The sequence below is a fragment of the Lichenostomus cassidix genome, chromosome 17 (assembly GCF_008360975.1).
Source record: "Lichenostomus cassidix isolate B80296 chromosome 17, HeHo_3.0, whole genome shotgun sequence".
NCBI classification, from domain to species: Eukaryota; Metazoa; Chordata; class Aves; order Passeriformes; family Meliphagidae; genus Lichenostomus; species Lichenostomus cassidix.
Genome location: NC_139497.1, coordinates 1,854,144 through 1,880,964, shown reverse-complemented (window position 1 = coordinate 1,880,964; position 26,821 = coordinate 1,854,144). Strand labels below are relative to the sequence as shown.

The 26,821-nt window shown below is 44.7% G+C and overlaps 1 protein-coding gene across 8 annotated transcripts in view; it reads left to right on the top strand.

Annotated features, from left to right (window-relative positions):
* The window catches only part of DAB2IP (DAB2 interacting protein), a 157,284-nt gene that overhangs the window by 44,511 nt on the left and 85,952 nt on the right, over positions 1–26,821 (top strand). For all 8 annotated transcript variants that reach the window (XM_085076758.1, XM_085076760.1, XM_085076764.1 and 5 more), the window contains 2 exons: positions 56–159; positions 17,577–17,695. In XM_085076758.1, coding sequence (XP_084932884.1) covers positions 56–159; positions 17,577–17,695 — 223 coding nt within the window. Of the gene's footprint in view, positions 1–55; positions 160–17,576; positions 17,696–26,821 lie in introns of those variants that run through there.

The window sequence follows — 26,821 nt, the reverse complement described above, 5'->3', positions numbered from 1 at the left end:
GCTGTTCCTGTGCTCCTGGGTTTGTAACTGTCCCTTGTTTTGTGTCCCTCCCCAGAGTCCCCCCCAGAGAGGTGTGGGCAGAGGCGCAGCATGCCCAGCGGCATCTCGGAGAAGAACCCCACCATGGAGCCTGCAGCCACCACACCCTTCCGGGTCACGGTCAGTGTCTGCCCTCCTCAGGGCTGCTGGGGGTCCTAATGAGTGTCCTGGGGGGTGCCAGGGGGGAGAGGAACTTGCTCACCCTGAGAGAAGAAGTTCTGTGTGTGAAACTGGTTGGTTACTCGTTTTTAATGGGGTGGTGTTAGATACTGTTAGCAACGAGCAGCTGTCAAATGTATCCTGGTAGAGCAGTAGGATTTGAATGGAATCTGGAGCAGTTTGGGTAAGTTGTTTCACATGGGAGACTTTCCTGGAGAGGTTTCCTTGGTGAGTCCTGGTGCAGTGTATTCCTAGGTGTATTTACAGCTGTACAGTGTGTGCTCATACTCCTACAGAGAGAAAATCTCCTCTGGAGGAACCTGTCATTAGCTCAGGACACCTGCCAAGCTGGGATTGCCCAGAGCCTGGGATCCTGTCCCAGCAGGAGCCTGGAGGAGCCATTCACTTTTTCCATGGCTTCAGTCCCTCTGCTTTGAGATGTCACTGGGTGTTCACTAACACGACTTACAGTGGTCGTGGTGTTCCATGGGAAGGGCACTGCTGTGTCCACTGACAGGCAGGAACAGGGACCCCAAGAATGGGATCTGCTAGCACTGAGCCCTGGCTCTGTGTCAGTGCAGTGTGAGGAGCCTGAGCACAGGGCTGCCCTCCCCTCTCCCTGCCCTCCTCCCTGGGCTAGCTCTCAGCTTGCTCACAGGGATTTCTACCCAGAGAAGACACAAAAGGTCGTGGAGCACATTTGCTCCATGCAGGTTTTCTCTGCAGGCCACACCTTCTGTACAGACTCAGCTGCTGCTTACCAAACCCAGGGAGGCAGAACCAGAATTGCAAAGGAAAGACAATGGTGCAATCTGAAAAAAAAAATCTAAACACACCCAGTTCACCTGAGAACATTTGCACTGGTGAATGAGTCATGATTAGCAGTTTGGACAAGGAGTTTATTTTAGTTCTATAAATTGTTCTTCCAACCATCAGAACCTATCGATCTCAGTGAATGAGTATCCTTGAACCTTAAACAACTACTGCTTGTTGGTGAAAAAGGTAAAACATGATGAGAAAATCTGGATTCTTCACAAGACAGATGATTTGGGAGTATTTTTCTGAGTGTCCTTGTAATCAAAGGAAATAAAAAGCTGTTCATTCCTTTCCAAAGGCATAAATCCTGCATTTTTGGGTCTTTAGAGAGGCTATTCCAGCTTTCAGCAGGTCAGCCCTTGCTGGTGGAACAGCCAACGTGGGATGCAGTTCCTTGCTTTGAGCAGCTCTGTTACTCAGTGTGAATTAAATAAGGGGAGTCATCACACGGGTAATACATGACATTTGTCTTTTCTGAGTTAAAATCCACCCTCATCTCATTTCTCCCCTGCTCCCCCTCTGAGTGTCACTGCATTAATATGAATGGCTTCATTAGGTACAGTTGGTGCTGCTGCCCAGCCTTCAGCAGATGTCTGACTTTAGAAATATATTCTCCCTCACCTTCCTTCATTAACCAGAGGAACATTAGCAGTCAGTCCACTCCAGCCACTGGGAATAGTAATTAGTGCCTTAGTTTAGTGGTAATGGGATTATTACTTTTGAGCCTGCTGTTGTAGGTTTGGAAATTGTAGGCTTTTCATATTTTACAGCTGATTGTTCTTCTCTGACATCTCCATCCTTCTGCTGTTGAGTCTCCAAGGGCCTGGGAAGCTCAGGAGCTGTTGGATTCAGCTATTTTGGCAGTGTTGCACTTCCAGTTGCTTTCTTTCATTTCAAAACTAAAGCAAACTAGGGTGGAAATTTGGGAACTTCCCTTGGGAGCTCCCTTCCTATGCAGAAGTTTGTCAGGCAGGTTATAGTAAATTGGGCATTGTGGTTTTTGAAAACAAGAGCTCATGGTAGTTTTTGAATTACAGTATATAGTCTTGAAAATCAAATCTTAAGATTTCTGTATCTTAATATGTGACTAACTGTTCTTACTCCTTCTCCTAAAAGAAATTTTTAATTAAGCTTCTTAAACTTGGAAAAATCTTCCCTAGTCCTGGTTATCTCCTGCTGTACAATAATTATCTTCCATGGAAATCCCTCCCTTCACTTCCGTGCTCTCAGAGCTCTGTATGAACTGATGCAGAATGAGAAATTCGAGGCTCCAACTCCAGTGCTCAGTGAGCTGAAATCCCTTGTTCTGAGCCACCTCTCAGACCAAGTGTTCAGATTTTAGTCTCCACTTCCAGGGGGCAACTGGCAGCAGCTGGTGATGCTCCAGGGCTGCAGACACCAGTGTGTCCCTTTTCCATGTCCATGGTCAAAGCCTTGCTTCTAGGAAAATCCAGAGAAGCATTTTGCCTCTCTGCATTGAATCCCAACAGCTTGAGGTGTGAGGTGGGTTAAACCTGAAATTTGTGGGGTATTTTATCAAGCTCAGGGACCAGAAGCTGTGAAAGTCTGCTGAGTGCTAGTGAAATCCTTCACTGTGCCCACTTTGCAGGGGTGGATTTGCTGAGGCTTCCTGGGGAGAATTCACTCCCATCCCATCAAGCACTGCCATCTATTGACTCCTTCTGTTAGAGCCTGATTTACTTCCTTTTCTAGGGAAATATCCCAGGCCAAGCCAAGTCCAAATTGCCAAAGAACTTGAGGAAACATCTTCATTCTGTCTTTTACCAGACAGAATTTAGGATTACTTTCTCCAGACCTTTAACCCTCAATTCTAGTATTAATAATTTGCCTTCCAGGAGCACCAAAACCACTTCAATGCTTCTGGTTGAAGCCACATTGACTCCAAAAGTCCCCCAAAACCACACCAAAACACATGGCAGCTCTTGCTACACAGTCAGGCTGTCCATCCATGGAATTGTGTAAATTGGATTGGAAGAGAAGCAATTCTCAGAGAAGTTTCAAAGGGGAAACCCAGTGGGGAACACCCTATCTCCAGTGGTCAAAAAGTCACAAAGATGAGCATCAACTCCTTGTTTTCCTGTGTTCTTCACCCTCTGCTTGGTGTCTCTGGTGCTGCACTTGCAGTGTGATGTCTGGGAGCAGGAGCTCTCTTTTGTGGTCTGTCTGTCATCCTTCTGCCTTTCAGGCCCTTTAATAATTCAGATTTATAGTCACAAATAAGTAGGATTTTTGGGAAGGTTTTAATTTTCCTTCTGTTTGTAACGTGAACTTATTTTCCTGCAGTTTTCCTGCCTGTTTGGGCTCAGTACACAGCTGAATTTGCAGTGATCCATCATAAGCTACTCTCATGGCATTCCTCCATCTATCCTGGTTTTAATCCTTGATAAATGAAGTATTAAATACTAATGGCAGTAAATGGAAACTCCTGGAGAGATGAAAGTGAAGAGCCCTTCTGCCATTCCTCTTCACTGAACATAATCCTAAATAATGGGATCCCAGTTCAAGCTGCTGTGGACAAGATATTGAAGGATTTTTTTTTCCCCAAGTTTTTGCCTGTGCATAATACACTCTATTTCCATTTTAATTTTTTTTAAAGCAGTCATGTAAATTATATTATAATGATTTGACTTTGGAGAATTTATGTTCCTGTATTATGTGGAGAGTGGAATGGCACTTCCCTGGGCATGATCACCCCTCTTTAATTGAAATGTAATTGTTTACTAAAGCATTGCAGCTCAAAGGGAAAATTACTATCATTTTGGTCTGTGGCTGCATACATTAAAGTGCCCCTTTTACAGGGATTGAATTTAAGGAGAATAGGAACATCATCACAGATGATATATAAACATAAAGCCATTATCATTAAACTGTCAACTGCAACTGACTTTGGGTAACCAGAGTTAGTGGCAGCAAGAAATATGGAAATTACTTGGAGAATGTATCTGTCAGTTCAGTCACCACTTCTGCAACAGGACATGCTTGGAAACTTTCAGGTTGTGAGCATTTTAGGGATTGGAAGAAGACTGAGGTCCTTTGGAGTCTTTGCCATTATTTCCAGTCTCCCTGGTACTGTTTAGCAGAACTCAGGAGGGTTCCTGTGGCCATCAGAGAGGGTTTGTCAGTGTCAGAGGCTGAAACAGTTCTCATAACAGTCAGGTGCCCCAGCACTCAGACTTTGTGCCTTAAGCATCTTTTGTGGATGGATTTCCAGGCTCTCCCCAAAGGGGGTTCATTCTTACCACCCTCATTTTCCAGCTGGAAAAATTGAGGGAGGGAAGACTTAAGTAACTTAAATTTGATCGTGCTCCAAAGCCCAAAAATATGTCCTGAGCTGAATTTCTTCATTTCTAATTCCCAATCCTGGTGTTAACCACTAGCTAAGCTATTCCTAATTACCTCTCTGAAATCCTCCACAGTTTCAAGAGAATTAAATATTCTCCAAGTTGATGCTGTAATGTGAAAATGAGTAAGTGGGTTTCTGGATTCCAAAGTCCTTTTTCCAAGGGCAGACATGCCTTGGCTTTCTTACTTTCTCTGCCAGCACCTCATGTTGTCAAATTTCTAATAGCTTGTTATTTAAATTAGAGCTCTCTGCCTTATTTTTCTAAGTCATCTTATTAACATAAATCTGTGGGTATTTTGATCTTTCATTTTTGCTTGTCCTTTATGAGACATGAGATAAACTCTAGCTAAGGTCTGAAGGATAAATTTAGTTTTGAAAAAGGGAATCCTTTTCCCTACTCAGTGGTCCCTAGCACAGGGATTGGAAAGTGTACCTGACTGTAAAGATATGTTTAATTCTTTGAGTCTGACCTTGTATATTGAAATTTTTTTTAAGTAAGCCTGGAATTTCCAGTTGCAGAATACTGGAAGGCAGCTTGGTCAGAGATAGGAGAGACTGTCAGATTTCAGCACAGAGCTGCAGTCCAAACCACTGTGGATTTATGATGTGCATCAAGCAGGAGACAGGAATGACAGGATAAAAGACATGGTGCTATGACCTGCTTCACTAAAAGGGACTCAGCAAGGCAGGGTATGGATTTTTTCCCTTTTTGAACTGAGTGTGTTCCAGGGAGGTCTCTTTTTTGGAGCCTGCAGCTGTCTGAAGCACAGTTTTAGAGAAAGGAAGACCATAAGGGCTCATCAACAGCTTAATTCACACACTGAGGCCACTTTTCTATAGAACTATTAGTAATCCTGTTGTAGTTTTTTGGGGTTTTGCCCTGCTTTTGATTGCTGTCACACTGACGAGGTTGGACAGCAGAGAGCTCCCCAGGGCAGTGGCAGGGCTGGCTGTGGTGGTGGCAGTGAGGAGGGGATGGGATGTGACCTGGTGCTCTGACATCTGTCAGGATCCACACAGTGCCCTGGCAGAGCCCCTGGTTTACCCTGCAGCCTCCACCGAGAGGGAAATGCCACAAATGACTGAATTTCTGTGCCCCAACACCACTGAAATGTGTTCTGGACTAGGGCAGGAGCTCACATTGTTGCTTCCTGTGGGAAGCTTGGGCAGTGGATAAGCAGGACAGCTTCTGCTTCTGGGGAAAATAAAGTCAAATGCTGTGTAGTTCTCCAGTGGGAAAGGGGAAAACAAGTGTTTCAGGAAGTTGTCTGGCTCTGTAGAGAGTAAATTGGCACAATTCCATCGGTTTTGTTTAGCTACTCCAAATGTTTACTCTTTCTCAACCTCTGAGGACACTGGACTCATCCCATGGGTTGTGTGAAACCCATGACTCAGAGGTCCCAGGGAGGTAAACAGAAAATCCTTGGGACTGGGACAGATTCCTTGTGCCAGGAATGAGAGAGGAAAGAATGAGAGAGAGAAAGCAGCTTCAAACTCCCTTTCCCCAGAAAGCCTGAGCAAGTTTGTGTGGGTTAAACATGTGGTGTTCTCCTGATTGCACGACTCTACTCAAATCTCTCCATTCCTTCACTCCTGGGGAAGCAGTGTTGTAGCCAGATGAGAAATACCAACAGCTCCTGTGTGTTTTCGTGGAGAGAGCCCATGGGAGGAATATTTAACATTTAGGCAGTAAGTAGGGCTAATAGGAAATGCTAATTCACATTTCATTCTTTTGATCAGTGTATATTGAATGATAATTACAGTGATAGTACTTGGCACTTCTGTAGCACCTTTCATCTGGAGCTGTTAAAGTGTTCTGCCAATCTGAATGAATTCAGGCTTGCAGGCACTGTGGGGTTGCAATTTACCATAATGCCTAAAATAAATGGGAAACTAAGGCCTGGGAAGATTATACCACTTTCCCTATCATTCAAAATCTGTATAAAACAGTTGGGACTGAGTAGTAGTGCTGCTGGTCACCTCATAAGGAACAAAACCCACTCAAGGCATCATTTAAAATGGTGAAAGTGGTTTAAACTGGCCTTTACTCTCTAAAACACATTTATTTGGCTTTTTTTGTGGTAATTTAACAATTCAATATACACTCAGGCGTTCTGGTGTATTTTTGTTTTAATCCCCCCCACAAAGACAGAGGAACAATCTCAGATTCTCACTGGATGTTTCAGCAATGTACTTGGATTCATATCTATTCTTTAGAGATTTCCATCTCCAAAGGATGATTTGAACAGAAATGTTCATTGCAAAACTACTACAAGAAAAAAAATTGATAGTGTTTCAGTCTCTTCCCAGGAAGCTCAAATGCAAACAGCCTGGACTAATTGATAGGCTGTAGGGAGGCAAATGGACCTGACTGGTTTCATTTCTGTGCAGTGAATGAAAGGCACAAAGTAAACAAACAAAAGCTTCAATTTGTTCAAACCTCTGGGCACTGAAAACTCTCAGATTGCTGGTAGCACAGAGAAAAGAGGGCCATTAGAATATACAACATGACAGTGTCCCTTTAATTTGTTTCTGGGTCACAGATAAAGAATTGTCCTGCAGATATGAAAGGTAGGATAATAAACACATTCCATTCTCCCTCTTTCAATAGCACTGACATTGTGCTTTCAGAAAACAAGTCAGAGTGGAAGGTATTATCTGAATCTCCTGGAGACCTTCAGTGGAACATGAGTGCTCATTGCATCAGGACCTTCATCCCTGAACTTCTTCCATTTGGGATTTGTACTGCTTTAGCTCAGGGATATTAGGTATTATCTTAAATACTAAATTCATTGCACTGGAATCAATAGATTTGTGTCATTGCTGCAGTTCACCCTGAATAGTTTTCAACACATTTCTACCAAGTTTTGTTTCCGAGACAGATGTTTTTTCTCTTGTTTAGACTAAACACTTCTCCTTAATTGCCAGAACATATTTTGAGCCATAATATTTTGGTCTCTCATTGTAGATAGGTCACATGTCACCTGTGTACTTTGACAATAATGAGGGTGCAGTGACAGGAAATCATGTGAGAGATGCTCCATCCCAGCTGGAAGTGATCTTGTCTGTGTTGCTCACTCCTGTGGAAGTGTCTGAGCTTCACCAGCCATAGAGGAGCTTATGGCCCTTCCTGCTGAGCAGGGCTGCTGAGCTGCACCGTTTGGAAGTTGTTTTGGGGGTTTCTTCTTCCCCTCCAAATCCCAGCCTGGCGCTGCCTCATGTGAGGCTGTTTCTCCAGGTGGTGACACTGTTGTTCCAAACCAAGTGCAGCTCCTTGGAACAGCAAGGCTGATTCCATGGGCTCCTGGTGATTGCATGGAGTGAGGATACTGCAGCTAGAGAACTTTGATTCCGTGGCTCTGGGTGGAGCACACATGGTAAGATGACATTGATTTCTATATACTTTTTTCAAACTTTAGTTGCCATGGAAACAAGATTCCCTTTCTCCTCCATGCTGTCAGTTTTCCTTAGCTCTGCACTCAGATAAGCAATAAGCTGTATTTGTCCTCCCCACACTCTTTTTCCCAGTGATATTCATGGCTCAGGCATCGAGGATAATTTGAGAGAGAGCTGGGGAAGCTCTGCTGCTTTTCCTGAGGTGTTCAGGTGTTCCCAGGTCTGGCGCTCTGCCAGCAACTTCTTGTCTTTATCTTCCTCCATAATTACAGTGGATCATATCTTCCCTGCAACATTTTTCAAAGCACCAAGGAAATTAGCTCCAGAACTAATCATGTCTTTATTTCCTGAATGGCTCCATGGAGTTCCCTGCACAGCTCTGCAGGATAGGATTCACCGTGAGCAATGTCACCTGTCCCTGTCCCTCCCTTCATTCCTGCCTCTTGCAAGGTCATCTCCATGTCATTCCCATGACAGGACAGCCTGGCCTGATTGGAATACATCATGAAGGTTATTTTTCTGGAGTAAACTCAAGGTTAATTTTACTTCACTTTTACCAAGGAGTCCCATGGAAAAGGCAAGGGGTGATGGCTACAGCTTGCTCCTGGAGAGAGGCTGTTTAGACACAGGAGGTAAAAGTTTTGCTGTTCTTAGGGGGCAGTGGAGGAGACCTTCATATCCTTTCCTGGGAAACAAGGCAGTGTCCCAGCTGGTGTGGCACTGGCTGGGACTGAGGGACACACACTGGCCCTGCCCTCAGGCCCTCTGGGAATGAAGCCTTCCTTAATAATTAGCAACCAAGTCAAAAATAGTTAAGGAGTAAGCGAATGACACTTAAATCTGCCTGACAGAATTGAAATTTCCTGCTGGGTGACAAAATTCTGCTTTAAAGATAGTAAATCCACTGCTAATAATTAGGCAAGAAATAATCACTGCTAAGACCCAAAAATAGGATCTGTCACTTGCAATGTCTGTCTTATTATTTTGAGGGATAAACCAGCAGTGAACTTAATTTCCTCCAGTTCCTGAAGGATATTCTATTTGGTTTATATATCTTCGAGCGTTTTAACAGAATTGTCAGTTGTGCAGTTTTGTGCTGCACATCACCTTCCTCAGCACCTCGGCCCAAAATCAGACACAAAGTATGAGCTGAGGAGGAAAAGGAAAGGAGTAAAGGTGGGGAAAAAGAGCAGGGAGTAGTCTTGCCTTGGTTTTTATTTCTCTCTGAGCTTTCTTAATCAAAAAGCTCTCTGATCTGTGTGTCCTGAAGGATGAAGAAATCATGAAAGCCAGGCTGGTACTCCTGGAAGTGTCATATGTGTGTTATATTTATCCTTTCATTGTAATCTTTCTCCCTTTTTCCAAAGCTGTAAGTAGACAGTGAATCAAACTGAAATAGTTATTTTCATAAATTCTGAGATGGGGATAAATGAACTTCATCTTCAGTATTTGCACAATGTCTGGGAAGTGAGCTGTCTAGGGAGGGAGACAGGGAAAATGCAAGACTGATGTATCATCTGAATTCCAGTTGGTATTCCCCACACCTTTACAAAAGTGAGCATTTTTGTTTGATTGCAGCTGTAATTATTGCTGAATACAAATGTTCCAATTTAAGCTGCAGAAATGTGGAGAAAGTCTTTGAAGCCAAGAGCATCTGCCTGGAACATGAGTTTCATATTTGAATGAGTAACTTTTACTGCAAAATTACACAATGAATCCCTACATTCAAAAGATAATAATATTTTTTTTACTCTAAACACATGATCTACCAACTGCTTTTTAAAATTTATTGGCTTGGCAGCTGGTTTTGTAGAAAATGTGCTACTAAAAGCACACAAGGTTTGTCAGTGAAAATGAGGCAGCTTGGTGTTGATACCTTCCTGTACACTGAGTTGGCCATCAATATTGTGGAAAATGCAGTTCTCTCTTCCAATGTCTGCTCTGCTCCAGAGCCTTCAGGAGGAGGTGAGCAGGGAGATGCCTGAAACAGCAGGACATCCATGTGCTGCTCTGAGGCCATAAATCAAATTAGGGAAAGCAGAGATAAAACACTCTCATGGACCAGTTTACTCTGCATCACATCCAGAGGTGGACTTTAAAAGGGAACAGTAATGTAAAGAGATTTATGGAGATGGTTTTCTCCCTTCCCCTGTGTGTTTATTGCTCATCTTGGAGAGCTCTGATACCTGTTTTACCTGGAGCAGTGTATTTGGATGGTTGGAGTGCTGGCATAGGAATGAGCTCTTGAGAAGTAATCCTGGCTCTGCAGCTTATCTGGGGATAGTCAGTGTAGCAAATCACTTGGACAGCTCTGCCTTCACACTCTTCCCTCTGTGACCTGCCAAAAACACCCATTTTGACAGCATTTCCTACCTGCTCTCCACCTCCACCAGCGTGCCCTGGTTTCTCCCTCCTTGGACAGTAAGCTTGTTGAAGCATGGATCTGCCTGGGGACTGGCTTTTAGAAGGCATATTCTCATTTCTGAGATTGTGAAAGAATTAAATTAATCTGCTTTATATGAAAAAATACCTTTTTCCTGAAATAGAAGGGCACAGTGTTTGATACCAACTGTTCCTAGACAGGTTTTATACCTGCTGTAATTGGACTGAGCCCAGAGGTCAGTGACCCCTGGAGCTGAAGTGTTGCCCCACAGAAACAGCTCCAAAGTGCAGCTCTTGAAAGCTCCTGGGCTCCTTAGCCCATGGCCAGAGCCCCAAGGGACCTGCATCAGGATGTTTTGGAGTTATGGATATAGCAGCTTGTCCTCTGGGTTGGGTGACTCCACTGTGCCCATTAAATTAGGAAACTGCTCCATCCCACTGAAATCCTTGTGCAGGTGCCATCCTAGCTTGGCTCCCCTGGGTCAGGCTGTTCCCAGCCCTCTCTCTTTGGGTGAACAACTGGGTTTGCTCTTCAAGGTTACTTGCATTCTGCCTTTGTCTCTGTTTCCGCATCCTTCATCCCTGATTGCTCAATTATCCTTCTCCTGCCTTCCCAAGGAATATTTGTCTGCCTTGTTGGGATATGAAATGTTGACAGTATGATAATTACGGAGCTGGGAACAAATAATCCAGAGTAGTGTGTGTTTGTTTTAATAGGAGAACAAAAGAATCCAAATTGAAGAACCAGGTGATCCCTCAGTAACAACTGTCAAAATGTGGTTGTCTTCTGGATTCTTCCTGAGATTTGTATTCCTTCATTCTGACCTTACTAATATCCCACCTGTTCCCTGTCCATGTCCCATGGAAGTTGTCAGTGCTAACTGGAGAATCCAGACCCAAACTTCCCAACGTTTCTGTTACTTTACCAAAGGCTGGGACGGGAATCTTTCCCTGGTAGAAAAGAACAGAAAAGGAACAGAGTGAAATTCTGCAAAGAAGCGTTTAGCTGAAAATACCAGGGAGAATGCCCTGAGCTGAGAGCTGCCAGTCCTCCAGAAAGTGGAGTTCTTTCTCCAGGGCAGTGGGAGAAGACCCCATGACCAAGGCAGTTTCAACAAGATAGGTGAAATCTTTACAAAAATCAAGCTCAAGCAGCAATCCTTTATGGCCAGAGGTGGGAAAGGGTTGAGTTGTTAGTGTTGTTGTGTGTTAATGTGTTCTGTTACTGCAGCTTCTCTGTGATTTGCTGATACCCACACGTGTGAGATTTGCCATATTCATAATTAACCCTCAGTGCCTCTCATTTGACGTAATTCCAGCTTTGCTGACCTGGACAGACCCACACTGTCCCCTGGGTGACCTGGGGGACATCAGTGCATCTTCATCTGATTTTTCAAATGGGCTGAGCTGAGTGTTTCCAATGACACTGCAGATCTGATTAATCTCTGGCCGTGGCAGGGCAGTGTTGCTAAGCAGCACTTCCAACACGAGCTGGTTCTCACATTCCGGGGCTGCTTTATGGCCTGGCTCCCAGACATCCCCTCTCATGATCCTAAGTGTTGTATCTCCATGTTTATCCTTTAACTCCTGGTGTCAGAGTACCAGTCTGAACACCGCGTGTAGAGCAGCAGAATTGGAGTTTTTATTGCCAGTTATCACTGACTGTGCAATGGCTTTGCGGCTATTTTGTCATTCCTTTGGGGTTTAACCTAATTCCAAGGCACTCATGTCTCAGAGGGGCTTTCCTTACCCTATAGAATGATGGTTTAGGGTGCCAACAGTCAGAGCAAGTGGTGGTTCCTTGCTCTTAGTGAGACATCAGGGGAGGTTTAGATAAGATATTGGGAATATATCTTCATGGAAAGGGTTGTCCAGTGTTGGAACAGGCTGCCCTCTCTTTTGGTTTTCCTTTGAAGTTCACATCTCTCCTGCTCTGCAGGCTTTGGGAGACTGTTGCTCTCCTTTTCCCTTTCCCTGGGATTTCATTGTGCAAATCTTCACAATCAGAGCAAGCTGGGCTTTGTCACGTAAACAGAATAGAGGTTTGTTGGTTGATAAACTTGCAAAACTGTAATTTCCTAAGGTTTCTGCACGTTTCTCATAAGTTTGGGGGTGTCCTCAGCCTCAAGGTTGACACTGCTCTGCCTCCCTTGTGCCCAAGTTAAAAACAGACCCCATTCAGGCTTCATGAATCCTGGAAATGCACTTTTTGGGGAAGGGAATTCCATGGGGGCCTTGTGCTCAGTCACCTCCTGAGCAGAGCCCTTCATCACACCTGACAGGAGCAGAGCTGCAGGACAGAAAGCAACTTATAACTCCAAAGTTCAAATCAAAAGAGCTGACAGAAATAAATGATATATGAAGTGTTTGAGGGGCTACAGACACTTCCAGCCCTGTGCCTCTAACACTGAACAAATGAAAAATACTTGATCCATAAAGGTCAGTGCTGTACAGAAATTCCCTTCCTGCCCTGTTTCAGTGCCAGGGACCACTCGGGGGATTATTTCTGTTCTTGGGCTTCCAAGAGACACAAATGGTGCCCAACTCACCCTCAGTGTTGTTTTGGTCTGTGCATTCTTGGGGTAGCTTAATGCAGTCCTGTTCCACAGAGAGAAGTGTGAAAATGTGCACTTAGATGTCCTTACCTGGTAAAAAATGGTATCAGATGCTCCCAAAAAGGTTTCTCTTTTATTTTGAAAGCTCAGACTAAATTGGTAATTGTAGAAATGGGTAAACTCACTTGTTTGGAACATTTATGGCTATAAAAGGATGCTTAGCGTTGGCACAGCCCTACTTGTTTCACAAATACAAATATTAGTTATCCATTCAGTGGAGCCTCAATAAAAGGGTATTTCCATGTGCTGTGCAACAGCAGAAAAAACCCCAAACTAATTCCAGAATTAAATTAAGTTTAATATAAAAAATAAAAATTGTAAAGCCCAGAATAAGGATGGGTCTGGTAGAAAATATTTACTCCCAGTTTTATACTTTATCCCTGACATAGCAGAACACATGGAGACCTGGCATGAAAGGCTGCATTACACATTTGGACTCGCAGCAAACACTTATTTATAGCAGTTTCCTTATTACGAGCAGTGAAAAAAATTCTGATGTCCTCTCATGTCCCCTGGAGTCGAGATTTGCTTGAACTAAAACAAAAAGATGTGGAAGAACTACAAAAACAACCCCATCTGTTCAGTAGTTGCTGTGATCTGCCTTTGTAGGGGTTGTTCTGTGGGTTTGGGATGAGAGCAGAGGCAGGGCTGTGTTCCTGTCTGACCAGTGCTCTCCAGAGCCCCAGCCCTGACCCTCCCACTGACCAGCCCTCTCCCTGTTTTCCTGCCTTAGAGAATATGGAGAGCTGCCAGGACTCTTCCAAAGAAAGCTGCAGCCAGCCTGATTTATTGATATATCATTTTTAAAATTTTATCTCTATTGTGTTTCCATGGTGCTGAATTTTTACCTTTATAACTTTATCGTGTGGGTTCGCTGCGAGTGAACATTATTGGTGTGGGAGTCAGCTCCAGACACAAGACTTGCATCATTACTTTATGTTTAATAAAACAGGAGCTCCAGATTTTGCTGTCATTAGCACTCTGCTCAGTTTTGTCCCCCTCCCTTTTTCTCTGTTCTTTCTGGTTTTTTTCTTGTTGCCCCAGGGTGTGTGGAATGCTACAGTTCCTGCATCTCAAAGGCATATGGTGCTGATGGGTTTGCACATATGCTTTAAAAGTATAATAATACCAAAAATATTCAAACATTATAATAGAATAAAATATTATTTCCAGGTTCTAGACTAATTGAAAATGCCAAATTTGATAAGAAAAATTTAAATGAGAGTCCCACCTTCCTCAGTCTGCAGTGAGATGATGGCGTTGGATTTTGGGTTTGTCAAATATGTTAGAAAAGAGCCCAAATCACAGCAGACTTAATTGTGCTGAATTGTTTTGAATTGTGCCGTCCTGTTTTAGCTGAAGTTGCTGTGGTTGTGATTAAGCCATTCCTCAAAAGGATTTGTTTTGTTTTCTTCTGCCTTCATTCTTTGTGTCTTATTATGACTTCAGTCAGCTCTTGTGATTAGAGCGATTGTACTCCGGGCTTGGAGATGTCAGAGGCAAAACAGCAGAAACAAAGCAAGAAAAGCAACGCCTGTGCACTTGAAAAGTGAAATCAGTGCTCAGTGCCAGCTCTGCGTGTTCCCAGAGAAGCTGTGGCTGCCCCATCCCAGGGAGTGTCCAAGGCCAGGCTGGACAGGGCTTGGAGCACCCTGGGACAGTGGGAGGTGTCCCTGGCCATGGCAGAGGGTGAGGCTGTTTAAGGTCCTCCCAACCCAGACCACTCTAGGATTTCATGGTTCATCCCTTTTTCTTGCCAGGCTTGATGAATTCTGTGCCACATTCCTTCGTGGGCTTTCATGGATTGCATGGAGCCACGCTCTTGACACACAATGATTGTCTGTAAAGACCCTAAAATATCTCCTCTTTCTCAGACCTTAGGCTGTGTGAGCAATGAATTTATATAGCTGGAACCTCTGCTTACCTTCTAAAGGATATTTCATGATTTACTGTATCTGAAAGGATTCTTGGGCTCTGCAGGTTTCTATTTTTTGTCATTTCATAGAGACTATTAACTTCTGAATGAAACCTTTCTCAGTAAGTAGTTTAATCTCTGCTAAGATATTTTTACTGGTGGTGAATGCTGCCCACACACAGGAAGACACAATTCTGCCCTAGACAGCTCTCAATATAAACTTAAAAGTGTATAAAGAGCATGCATGCAAAGGGCAGTGCTTTAATTGCTGGAACTGACAAGAATGCAGCTCAGCTAGAGGAGCAGGCAATGCTCAGAGGGTGGGATTAGTCTTGTTTGTCTGGAGATCAGAATCAAATGTTGTTTAAAGTCTTAAATGAAGAAGAAATGGATCATGTCCTTATGATCTCACTAGGAAAGCTCGGCGGTCACACCCCAGGTCAGATTCTGTCTTTCTTGTATTTTCACAGACAAATGTCTGTCCTTTTTTCTTACCCCGTCTTAAAAATTACAGGAGGTATTAATTCACACATTAGGCTTTCTGATCTCTGGTGTGCACTATGGAGGTGCAAAGTATCACTATAGCAGCATAATTTGTCAGCATTAAAATCTCTGACATCTCATTCTCCCAAGGAAGCTGGCAAGGAAAACGGAAAATGGCTCACTGTGATCTCCTTCTGGTGGCAACAAATGTAAAAACAATAGGAAACAGAAGGAAAGTAATGTCTCACTGCAACCCTAAATTCCAATTTCCAAATCCTGCATGAATCATGGAACAGTTGTGGAGATGTTGAATACACGATGGAGGAAGAAAAGTGTCACCATTGGTTGCAGAAGGCATTTGGGCTTTTCCTTATCAATTCCCTGTCCAGAGTTCAGAGCTATTCCTGGGTTGAAGAAGTGGCTTGATAAAATGACGACATATTTGTGGGTGGGCTGGCAGTGATGAAGGAAGTGCAATCTCTCGCTCCTGGGCCAAAACCTGCTCACCAGTGGAGTTTAGGGCAACATCAAATGTTTGGCCAGTTGCGTATTTTGGATTTTCCCTTCACAGCAACTATTGGCTAGTGTCCACAGCAGGCCACCAGAGCCTGGTTCAGTCAGGAACAAGAGCATGGAGAGGTGATATGATGAGTGTGAGGCTGATACTGTGCTGATACGATGAGTATGGGGCTGATAGCACATTGATACCGTGAGTGGGAGGCTGGCTGAGGTCTGAGTACTGAGGGAAATATCTTTGCAATGCTCTTGCTAATGCAAATCCTCAAATTTGCTTTTCACAGCCATGTTTCTCTATACTATAAAAATTCTCTGAAGGTATTTCTCAGGGACAGAGCCCTTTTGAAAAGGCCTTTGTTATCTCCCAGGTCGGCTTTGTGCAGGATGACAAAGTGTACAATGGGATGGCCTGTGTTTTATACCTCCTGCTATTTCAGTCATGCAAATAGCTCCGGAGAAATATTCAGTTCACATGAATGCATGTTACATACCTCGTTTGTAAGTAAAGTGGCACTTAATAAATGTGAACCACCTTTGGTTATCTAGATGTTTGAAATTCTTGGTGCACTTACGAACAGGAAAGTCACTTCCATAACAAGAGCCACACAGAGTGCCCGGGGAGATTTTGCAGCTTGAGAAAGACATAATGTGAGCTGTGAATATCCAAGGTGGGGAAGGAGTGTTTAAATGGCATGAACAAATGACAGGCTACATAGAAGTTAGACTGTGATTATCTCCCTGCAAGACATATTAAAGGTATTCATTTATAAAAGGGAGCTGCTAAGGATCCATTCCTGTATGTTGAGTGGAGAAACTCCTGAGGCTCCTGCCTGGAGCAGAGGGTGCACTGTGGGCATGGCTGGGATGCTGCTGTGGTGCTCTCACATTTCCTTCTTTACACGTCAGAATCTGTGCTTGATCCGTGGATATCTTCCCCCTTTCCTGGGGCAGGAGAAGGGGAGCAGTGTGTGCAGAACCTCAGGTTCTGTGGGGATTAGCTGAGCTGTTTGTGTGGAGCTGATTGATTTCTTTAGTGTGATGGTCCATAAAAGGAACACACCTTCAGGCTTCACCCCAAAATCCCGGTTCCTCTCTAAAACCCCCAACACACTTTCTCTGGCCAAAGTGCTTGACCCTCTCAGACCATTCTCATACACTGTAAATGCCGGCCAGCACAGTAGTATTATACTTTTATTGCCTTATTTAGCAGAGAGATTAAATGTAATGTTCAGATTATGTAGAACATTAACTCCTAACAGTAAGCAAATAACACATTAGAAGCTTTGCTATTAAAACGTTTAGTGCTGGCTTTGCCGTGGAGCTCTCCAGGAGCCGTGACTTATGTTCCGTGAGGGAGGAGGCTCGGCGGAGAAGAAGGAGCGAGCCGGGCTCTCTGTCTTCTCCAAGGTGGTGCCTGTAGCCCCGAGCCCCCGGGCTCACTGGGATGAGCTTTGCGAGAGCTCCATCCATGTGAGCGAGGCGCCCGGGCCCGGCCGTGCCGGCCATGGCAGCGAACGCGGGCGGTCTGGAGCAGGTAACGGAGCTCGCCCGTCCGCCCGCGGCTGCGGCGGGGGTGGCGTCTGGGCTGGGGCGGCCGGAGCCGCGGCCAGCCCCTGCTCCCGTCAGCGCTGCGATGTGCCAGTCTTGTCTTTCCGACGGGATTTTTATGGGAGCTGATGGTTGCCAGGGCAACGGAGGCTTCGGGGAGTCTGGCGCGCCGCAGCCCCGGCCTGGCAGCGCTGGGAGCAGATGTTGGCTGAGCCGGGCGCTGCCAGCGCCGCTCGGGCGGGAGCTGCCGAGGACGCCGTGCCCTGCTGCTGCACGGGCGGCACCGCTGCCGCTGCCCGCTCCCCTCTGCCTTGTCATTTAGTATTCTTGTCTCACCCCACAGGGGTTCCTCAGCCGTCGGCTTAAAGGCTCCATCAAAAGGACAAAGAGCCAACCGAAGCTCGATAGGAACAGCAGCTTCCGGCACATTTTACCTGGCTTCAGGAGTGTGGACCATGAAAGGTAAGGGGACGTTTCGTGGAGGGTGTGGGAGAGAGAAGGAGGATATTGATTTTTCCAGCTCTTGTTAAGATCTTATCTTATTCGGAGCAAGGGCTGCATCTCTGATAGGAGTAGACTTGGTTAATTGCAAGAGGGGTAGTTTTAATTTGTTGCTGAGGATACGGTGCAAGCCCTCCCTTTTCAGGTTAAATTCCAGGTGCAGAGAAGCCTGACTGCTCTGCTTTTTCTTCCCCAATAAATCCTAAATTGATGCGCCAGCATATAAATAGCACAGAGATGCAGCAGCCAGAGCCGACTGATGCAGGTGAGGGAGGAAGGGGAGGGATGCTCCCACACTGGACTACACCGATCACAACTGGGTTACACACGGTATGAACAATAACGCGGAACAATAACAACCATAATCTCCCCAAATCCCTCTCTCCCCCCTCGCACACATCCATCTCCATCCCGCCGTTGTCTGCCGTCATTACTGGGAGATGGAGCCTCGGCGTGTGGCCGGAGCTGCTGCTTCTGTCTGAGCCATGACAGGAGCTCGGGCCAGGAGGGATGCGTTGCAGGGAATGTGCAGATGGATCTGATAAAGCATTTCACGTGGGATGGCAAATATTGGAGCAAATTGCGAGCAAAATAAAAGAGAAATGAGATCTTGGGTTTATTCTTCAGCCGGTTAGAAAGTAGAGCAGCTCTTTGGTGGATTTGTGTGTATTTATGTACGTGCAGATTTATGTCAGTGTGAGCATCAGACAAGCACTGTTCAAGGTAAATTTGTGTTTAAATTCACATGCAGATCAAGGTCATGGTTGAGGAAGACAGATTCCTTTACCAGCCATGGAAACAAACCAGTGGTTTGCTTCCAAAAGGAAGATCTTTTTAACCTTACACAAATCATTTTGGGAAGTGACAGAAATACTGAAGTGTCAGGAAAAGTCTGTGTCTGAAAATTCCACCAGGTTGGATTCCACCCTGATGTAACCAGGTCGGAGCAGGGGCAGTTTAATATACCAGGATGGTACTTGAGAACCCATTGAGTAAATGCTTCACTTTGAAAAGCAATGACAACTTATTTTGTTTTAGCTGTGCTTATTTACTGGAGTGGCTATGAGCTTTTGAAGCCCACAGATAACAGTTATCAATCTGGATTCTTCCTTACATAACCTATTGCAACCTCCTAAGCTTTTTCCTTCTGGATTCTGCAAGTAGAATGATTGTGCTGGTTAGTGCAGAGTAAGATTTCGGGGATTTCTATCTGAGCAGACAGAGTTGATTTGATTGCTGTGCTGCAGTTTTCCCAAATGCTCGAAGTAGGGCACTGTGTTCCAGAGGGAAGCGAGCGGAGCCGGGTGGCCGGGAATGAGCCTCCAGTGCCGCTGCTTTGCTCAGAGAACAGGCAGATTAGGCAATGTTTTCTTTCTACCTGGATGAGTTTTGTTTCGTTCTGTGACTTGGCAGGATAGGACATGGGAATTAACTGTTCTGGCCAGCCCTGCAGCCAGAGTCATTTTCCCAAATTAAGCCTTGTAATTTCCCTGCCCTCCCAGCACAAGAGCCCGGGAGCTGGCTGGGCTTCCAGAGAGCCAGATGTAATGCAACTCCTCCTTAAAGAGACTCGGGGAATGGTGTGTATTTGCAGTTAGAGCTTAAAGGGTGGCTTAGAGGAGAGGTGGCACTTGGCAGCCTCGAATAACGGAGACTTTGCTCATACGAGTATGAGAAACTGAGAATGAATGATACCTTCATGATACCTGCGATTATACCTTCTGTTAGGCAGGCATCACTCAAAAACGCACTTCATCTGTGATACACAGACATCCCTGAGCTGCAGGACACTGAGGCTCAGTGGCTTTTGACAGCAGGCTCTTGGTCCCTTGCTGCCATCGCAGTGTCAGATCTGTCAGGTGAGCAGGAATCCTCTGCAGGAGAGCTTGGCCTTAGGGACTGTTGCTCTCAGAGAGGTGAAAGAAAAGCAGCAGCTGGGCCTCTCAGTCATGCAGCGAGGCTTTGGTTACAGAAGATAATTTTATCTTCCTGAACATTCCCATCCCATTGTATGTGCACAATGTATATGAAAGAGCTCAGGTCTTTCAGATCATTCTCGTGCATTTTCTGCTGTGCTTGTCTTGCTTGTAATCCAAGAACTGTTTCGGGAAAGCATTTGGTATTGGAATATTTGCCTCTTAAATATTTGATTCTTGACTCCATCTTGTATCGAAGCTGATTGTTCAGGAACCACTCCTCTGCTCGTGGAAGTCACCATTATAGCAGTGCTCTGCTCTGGAGCGTGGGCCAATTTTTCTGGGAATGCCATAGCAAAAATGAATAGTGCAGTAAATGCAGTCAAAACACTCCAGGTTGAAATAGTGAGCTACAGTAGATCATAAATGCTTCTGTTACTTGGCTTCTTTGTGTCTAAATTGGGACTGTTCCTGCCTCTTAGTTCCTTTCTTTTTCCTTTTCTTGCACATCTTGTTTATCCAACAGATGAATATATGAAATACATGAACAGAGCACATGCATGTTCAGATAGATGATTACATGGATGTGGCTTGTGTGTGGGGCAGAGAATAGAAACAAATATATTTCACTAAATTACTGTGGGGTTCACATGGATGGATTTGGCCAAATTTTGCCAGTCTTGTGCAGACTGAATTTTTTTCCTGTTATAGCAACAGTAATATAATTATTGATGGTGAGTAAAAGGAGCAAAATCAGAGCGAGTGTAACTCACATTCTGAGGTGCATTAATGTGATACAATCAGAGTATGCAAATATGAGATCTAAAGGAGGATTGTGGAATGAGTGTTCCTTTCAATTTGCTGGCTGGTCATATTGCTTGTTAGAGCTAAAAGGGCTTCCAAAAAGTGGGTTTTTGCTAACAATGTCTCCTGCCTCCTGATTTATTAGAGCAGCTCACTAAGTTTTTATCGTGGAGCGCTGAATGCTTGGCTTTGTAGTGGCCTTGGGAATCAGCCACAAATCAAGCATTTGGCAGATGGATTTTTCTTAATTGGGCCCACATTTCTCCTACAAAATTTGTGATGGAGAAAGTTTTTGGGTTGGACATAGAGCCAGAGAAGGGAGAGGAGGTTGTTCTGCTGCAGTTGTTAATTATTGGTGAGGATGCATTTCTGATGGTTTTCTTGTGGTAGCAAAGGTGATTTTACACCACACTGAGAGGGCAGGGCCACAGTGTCACTGTGTGGGACAAATGCCTTCAGATTGTCATGCTTTGGTGGAAAATGGGTATTCTGGGCAACTCTGTGTTGTGATGTAAACCCTGAACTGATCATTCCTGGGGACACTTTTCCCTCAGTGCACCTAGAATCCATTTAATGCTAAGGGGCTCTGGATTACCAGCATTTGTGACTATTTTGTGAGTTGCTTTTCTTTTTTTTTTAATATAATTCCAGGAGATAACATTCTATTTAAGCTTTTATTGGCGCTACAAAAGCCTGAGCATATGGTTGATTGTTAAATGAACCTCAGCCTTGGAAGGGGTACAGCCCTGCATTAATAAAAGCAGCAACTTGCACTACCGAGACTTCCTCTTTAAACTACTTTTTGTCTTTAGCCTATCCAAAATTTTTGCTTCTAACCCCCAGAGGGAAGAGGAATTGTACAAGTCATGTACTGCAGCACATTTAATTCCTACTGTAGTGCCCATGCTGTCTGTTTTTGAGCTTTCCAGGTGCACAAAGCTTATTTTGGTGCATGTGAGGAACTGATGAATGTCTGTGCTCTTGCAGCAAACTTAATTTGGGAGTTCTTGGAGATCTAATTACCATTTGTTTATTCCCAACAAACCTGATATGCCAAATATTTTTCGGCATGGTGAAATTGGTTAAGTTTGATGAGAATATGGTGAGTGCTGCATGACGAAGGATGAAGTTGCTCTATTTCCTCTGGAATTGGAAAGAGGAATGACTCATCCTGCAGAAGTAGGGCACTGGCAGACCCCAGAATGCATGAAGGGCTTTCAGATCTGTGTGAACAAGTGCTGGAGAGCTGCTTCCTCTTCTGGCTCCTTGCTTAAATGGAATTATCCAGGGAAGCTGTCTGAGTAGGAAAATTTACACCAGTGGGGACCCTCTGAAGGGTGGCACTGCCAGCACACTATGGACAGCTGGGCTCAGGTTTTATTGTGATGAAGATATTGTGAGGAAACACTGTGCAGAGGTTTTGTGCAGCCCCACCAGCAGTGAGTGAAATGCAGAATAAAACATCTTGCAAAGCCAGGAGCAGGAGCATCCAGCAGTACTGATGTCACTGGTGCCGGGAGTGGTGTCTGTGCCCACTGCCCCCATGCCAGGGAACAGATTTCGGCAGAAAATCAAGATTCAAGAACAGTCTCAGAATTCAGACTGGCCTCATGTAGTACCTGCATTTATACCAAGGCTGCTTTGTCCTGGAATATGCAAATCAGCCTTTTAATGGGGTTCTTTTGCAAAATATTTCTTGAACCAGAAAGTTAATTACTGATCTCTAATTAATGGCTGTGTTAAGAGGCTGGAGTAAAATCAGAGAGAGCTGCTTTGAAGGAGAGATGCAGGAGGAAATTACATTTTTCTCCATAAACTGTGATGTTCCTCATCTTCTTCTTGTGGTATTAGGAAGTTTAGACATTTTAAAAAGGAGCATGTTGTTAAAGGAAAAGAGGGCATTTTGAAAGGGGTTTTTTTGGGAGGCGTTGAAAGAAAAAAAAATGGTAATTTAATAACTCCAGGAAGGACAGAGATGGATTGAAATCAACATGGGGCCTTTCAGCTTCTCTCAAAGCAACAGCAAAGTCACAACTGTTCCTCCTGTTAACGTGGCTTTAGCAGATACCTGTGAACTTGTATCAGGGGCTGCCTGAGGTAAATGCATTCCCAGTTCTCAGAGGAGTACAGAAACACTTCCCTTATCCTACACATTCAAACCAACTTCCTAATTGAACGGAGGGTCATGCCTAACACCTGTCTATATTAACTGCCAGTAATTCTTCAGGTCGTAATAAATGTCGAGGGAAGGGCTAAGAGGCTTTAATGGTTTTCCTAGAATCATAGAATCATGGCAGAATTTTCACAGCCTTTTTCCCAGTTCTGCACTCGCTGGTTCCTGACAGCCCCGTGCCCCACGGGGTGCAGGCAGCGCGTTGACTCGACTTGGAGTCACGGAGCAAAATTATAAAATCCTTCCTGCTTCGGCATATGCAGCACTGCTGGGATAATTGGCTTCATGCATCTTACAATTAGCTTGCAAAAATATGTTTTGCATCCCTGACCTTTTCTCTATACGCAAGGCCATTGTTTCCCTGTCCTGCTTAATTACAAAATAGAGTGTTGTGTGAGGAGAGAGATGACATCGTTGGATCGTCGGCTCTAATTTGACGAGACATCGTAATGGGGAGTTTTCATACTGAGGGCACTGAATTAGTGTAGCGTGAAGCCACATTTCTCCAAACCTACTAAATAAGGAGAAGTTAATTTTCTGCTCTATCTTTTTGACGTTTGTAATCAAAGCATTGTATTCCAGCTGCAGATGGTTAGCGCATGAGGGATGTTTGGGAAATGCCGACAATCGCCAGGCATTGTCTCCGCAGCCGAGGATCAGGTTGATTAATGGATACAAGGATGCTTGCTTTCATTTTGCTGCTCTCACAGGCTGAATACACATTATTGACTCCTGTGACCATTGCCTGGCAGCTGGGATGTGGTGGTGCAGCAGTGCACACCTCAGGGGTACAAGCAGAGAGCTCTGCTCGTGTCCCCCAAGCACAGACTGAGCCAGGGTGACAGTTCTGCTGCACTGTGGCCCATGGTGTCTTGATACTCCTCAGGTTGAAGACAGATACTGCTACTCCATTGCGTTAACATTTTGTTTCCAAACAGACCATTTATTCTGACTTTGCCCTGGTGAGGTTTTCATGTGCATGAATTTCAGTGCAATTACATTAGCATTACTCTTCATGTCAATAACCTCAAAGGAAAAAAAAGAGAAAGAAAATGCCATCACTGCAGCTTTTCTCTGTTCCTTCTAGACTCTTCTCTTTGCTTTTTTAATTAGCATTTGATAACAATTGATACTAAGAGCCCACTGCCTCCTGCCCACATTCCGCTTCCAGCAGATCCTGGCATCAGGTAGTCTCAGGAAGGGCAGCAAGTGGATTCAATGGGAAATGGTTATTCAAGGGGTGATACTCTCTCTTTAGTGGGGGCACTGAACCAACTCCTGTAGCTGCAGAGAAGCAGGAAGATGGCAGAGCAGAGACTTTCCCTGTTTCTGGCATGTGCAGCTGCATTTAATGGGATATAACTACTACTTTGCTGTCTTCTACTCTGTCATTTCTATTGGCAATTAGTTTTAGCAATAAATGGTTTTCTCTCTTGGAAGGAAAGAATGTTTTTAAAAAACTTTTAAAACCAACTTCCGCTCTGTTCTTTATTGAAACCTTGCAAAACCTCAGTTGGAAAATCTGTGTGAGCAGATTGCAAAGAGTTGCAAGTGAACATGGAAGTGAGGTGGGGAAAGGTTCCAAGCCTTTGTTCAGAGCTGGGAGATGCCGATGTTTGACGTGTGTTCCTTGTTATCCCAGTTCTCACTGCAGTGCTTGGGCACTGAAATCCCCTGATTGTAGCTGGAGGCAGCAGCTGGAGCTCACTGCTGGCTCTGACTTGTACAGAGCACTGGCTGTAATGATGTTCAGGACTCGTGAATACCAAATAACTCTGTCAAGTTCATCCATCAGCTGGCAGGGAAGGAAAAGCCAGATTGAGGAAAAAATATGCTTCCTCCTTACTGTATTCTTTAATAAAACCTTATGATGTGGAGCCTCTGAAATGGTTATTAGTGAGATTTCAAGTAGTTTGTTCTCCTATGGATATCTTATGATAGTGATATTATGATCTTGCTTATCTGATTGGCAGTGTTTATAATTCAAGTTTTCAGTACAACTACAGAATATCTTACTTAGGTTCTCTTCCACACAATTCAGGTCAGGTGTGATGAAAAAAAAGCGAGAACTGATTTTAATTGAATTAAACCAATGCATTTTAGCTGGAATTAAAATGTAATTTGTTTAAAAATACTGAACTGATTTGAATTAAAGCCAGAAATATGAATTTAGTTTTAATCCACGTGTGTTATATAAGCAATTAGATGAGAAAGGGCTGTGGTGTGCCTTGTACGTGATTGATTGTGTGCAGGAGGGCAGCATTCCCTCATTCCAAATGATGGAATGGAGTAGGAATTAGAAAGCCAGAGCTATTCTGTCAGGCTGTCCCCTTTGCTCACGTTTACAGATGTCTCTGGGATTAAGCTTTTCCTGTCCCCTGTCCCCCCATCTCCAGGGGGGATTACCACATCCCATCCCAGCCCCCAGTGCCGCCTCTCCGCAGGAATCCCTGTGCAGAGCGGGCCTGCGGCAGATCCCAAATGATTTACATAACTCGCCTCTATGCACCTTGAATTATTAATATTTTGCTGTCCTGGCTGTGTGGGGAGATTTGTTCCATTAGGGATGTGTTTGTTGCTATATAGTAGCACTTTAGCTGATGGGAATACACGGAGAGAGAGAGAGAGAAGGATTTATATGTTAAATTCTTTTGGTGAGAGCAGAGTTCTCACCAATGCCTGGCTTCTGAGGATTGGAATGAAAGGCTCAGGGGTGCTGTTGCTCGTCTTGGAGTCTGGTGTTTATCCTCTGCCTGGGCACAATGCTCATGAGCACCCAGCAAGGCCAGGATGTGAATGGTTTTAATCATGACATGGCATTGTCCATGATTTCCCTGCATCGTGGCATCTACTAATGCTCCCAGTGGAGGTGGCAGTTGGTGCTGTTTGTGCAGTGTGGGTGAGCACAGGCTTTGTCCAACAAGGTGTCATCAGTGAGTGTCACAGGGCCACATGCATGAGGTGCTGAGCACCCCGAGGCTCCGCCAGATGCTCCCAGTGCCCTTCCTGAACGGGATGTGGAACCTGCAGAGGCTCTCTGCAGGAACCCTCTCCAGCTCCCCCGAATTAATTATTCACTGATCATCACTCAGACCTTATAGATTAGGGAGCAGGGAGCAGGGTTGGCAGGGGGTGGATGGAAGATGGAGCAATTTGGATTGCAATTAGTATTTCATTTCTTCCTTTACTCCCTGTTTGCTTAAATTGGAGATTGCGTGTTAGAACCAAGCGAGGATTTACATCCCAGCAGTGGAAGTTCCCTGTGCACCAGAAACCAGCAAATCCACCACAGTCCTTAAGCTTTCCCAAGGGATCAAACACTCAGTCAGTTTGAGAAGTTGAAATATCAGAGGAACATGTTTTGCTTAGAAAATGTTGTGAGGGAACAGCAGTGTCTGCTGGAGCAGGGAGTTTACCAGCCATATCCTACTCTCACAAGAACAGCATTTAGATACTCACTTTCTATCCTGAGGGAATGGCATGAAGCTCTGCCAGGGTAGTTTTAGGCTGGATATGAGGAAAAGGTTTTTTCCCTCAGAGGGTGGCTGGGCACTGAAGAGGCTCCCCAGGGAATGGTCACAGCCTGAGGCTGCCAGAGCTCCACAGGGTGGGATTGTTGGGGTGTCTGTGCAGGGCCTGGAGTTGGACTAGATGATCCTTATGTGTCCCTTCCAGCTCAGGATATCCTGTGATTCTGTGATCCCTTATCCCTCGTCTCCCCTTGCTACTCCTAAGAGTGCTCCTTGCCAGGAATCCTCTCTGGGAGAAGGAACCCATCAGGGTGAGCAGCCCCAGAGCACCAACATCACCCCAGCCCAGCGGGGCCATCCCCCCCACAGACTGTGGAATTGGGAGTTCAGTCATTACGACACTGTTACCAAGGGCTGGAAACTCTGCTCCACCGGTGAGACTGTGTCTAATTTTGAAACCTCGAGGGTTTTTTTGATTATACCAGTAACCACAGTCTGGGTCACACTTTGCAATAATTATCCTGATGTCTGAGAGGTTGTTAGAACATCCCTGGAGGAAGGGGCCTGGCTGCATCAGAGGAGAATTTAGAAGTATATGCTGGCAAACCTTCAGCACTAGAGATTTATTTAAGTTAGTTCTTTTAATTGCTTTCCAGCATCCCAGTTCTGTTATAAGCTCTCTGGGCCATCTAGGGAAGTGAGTGTAGCTCACATTAATCTCCTC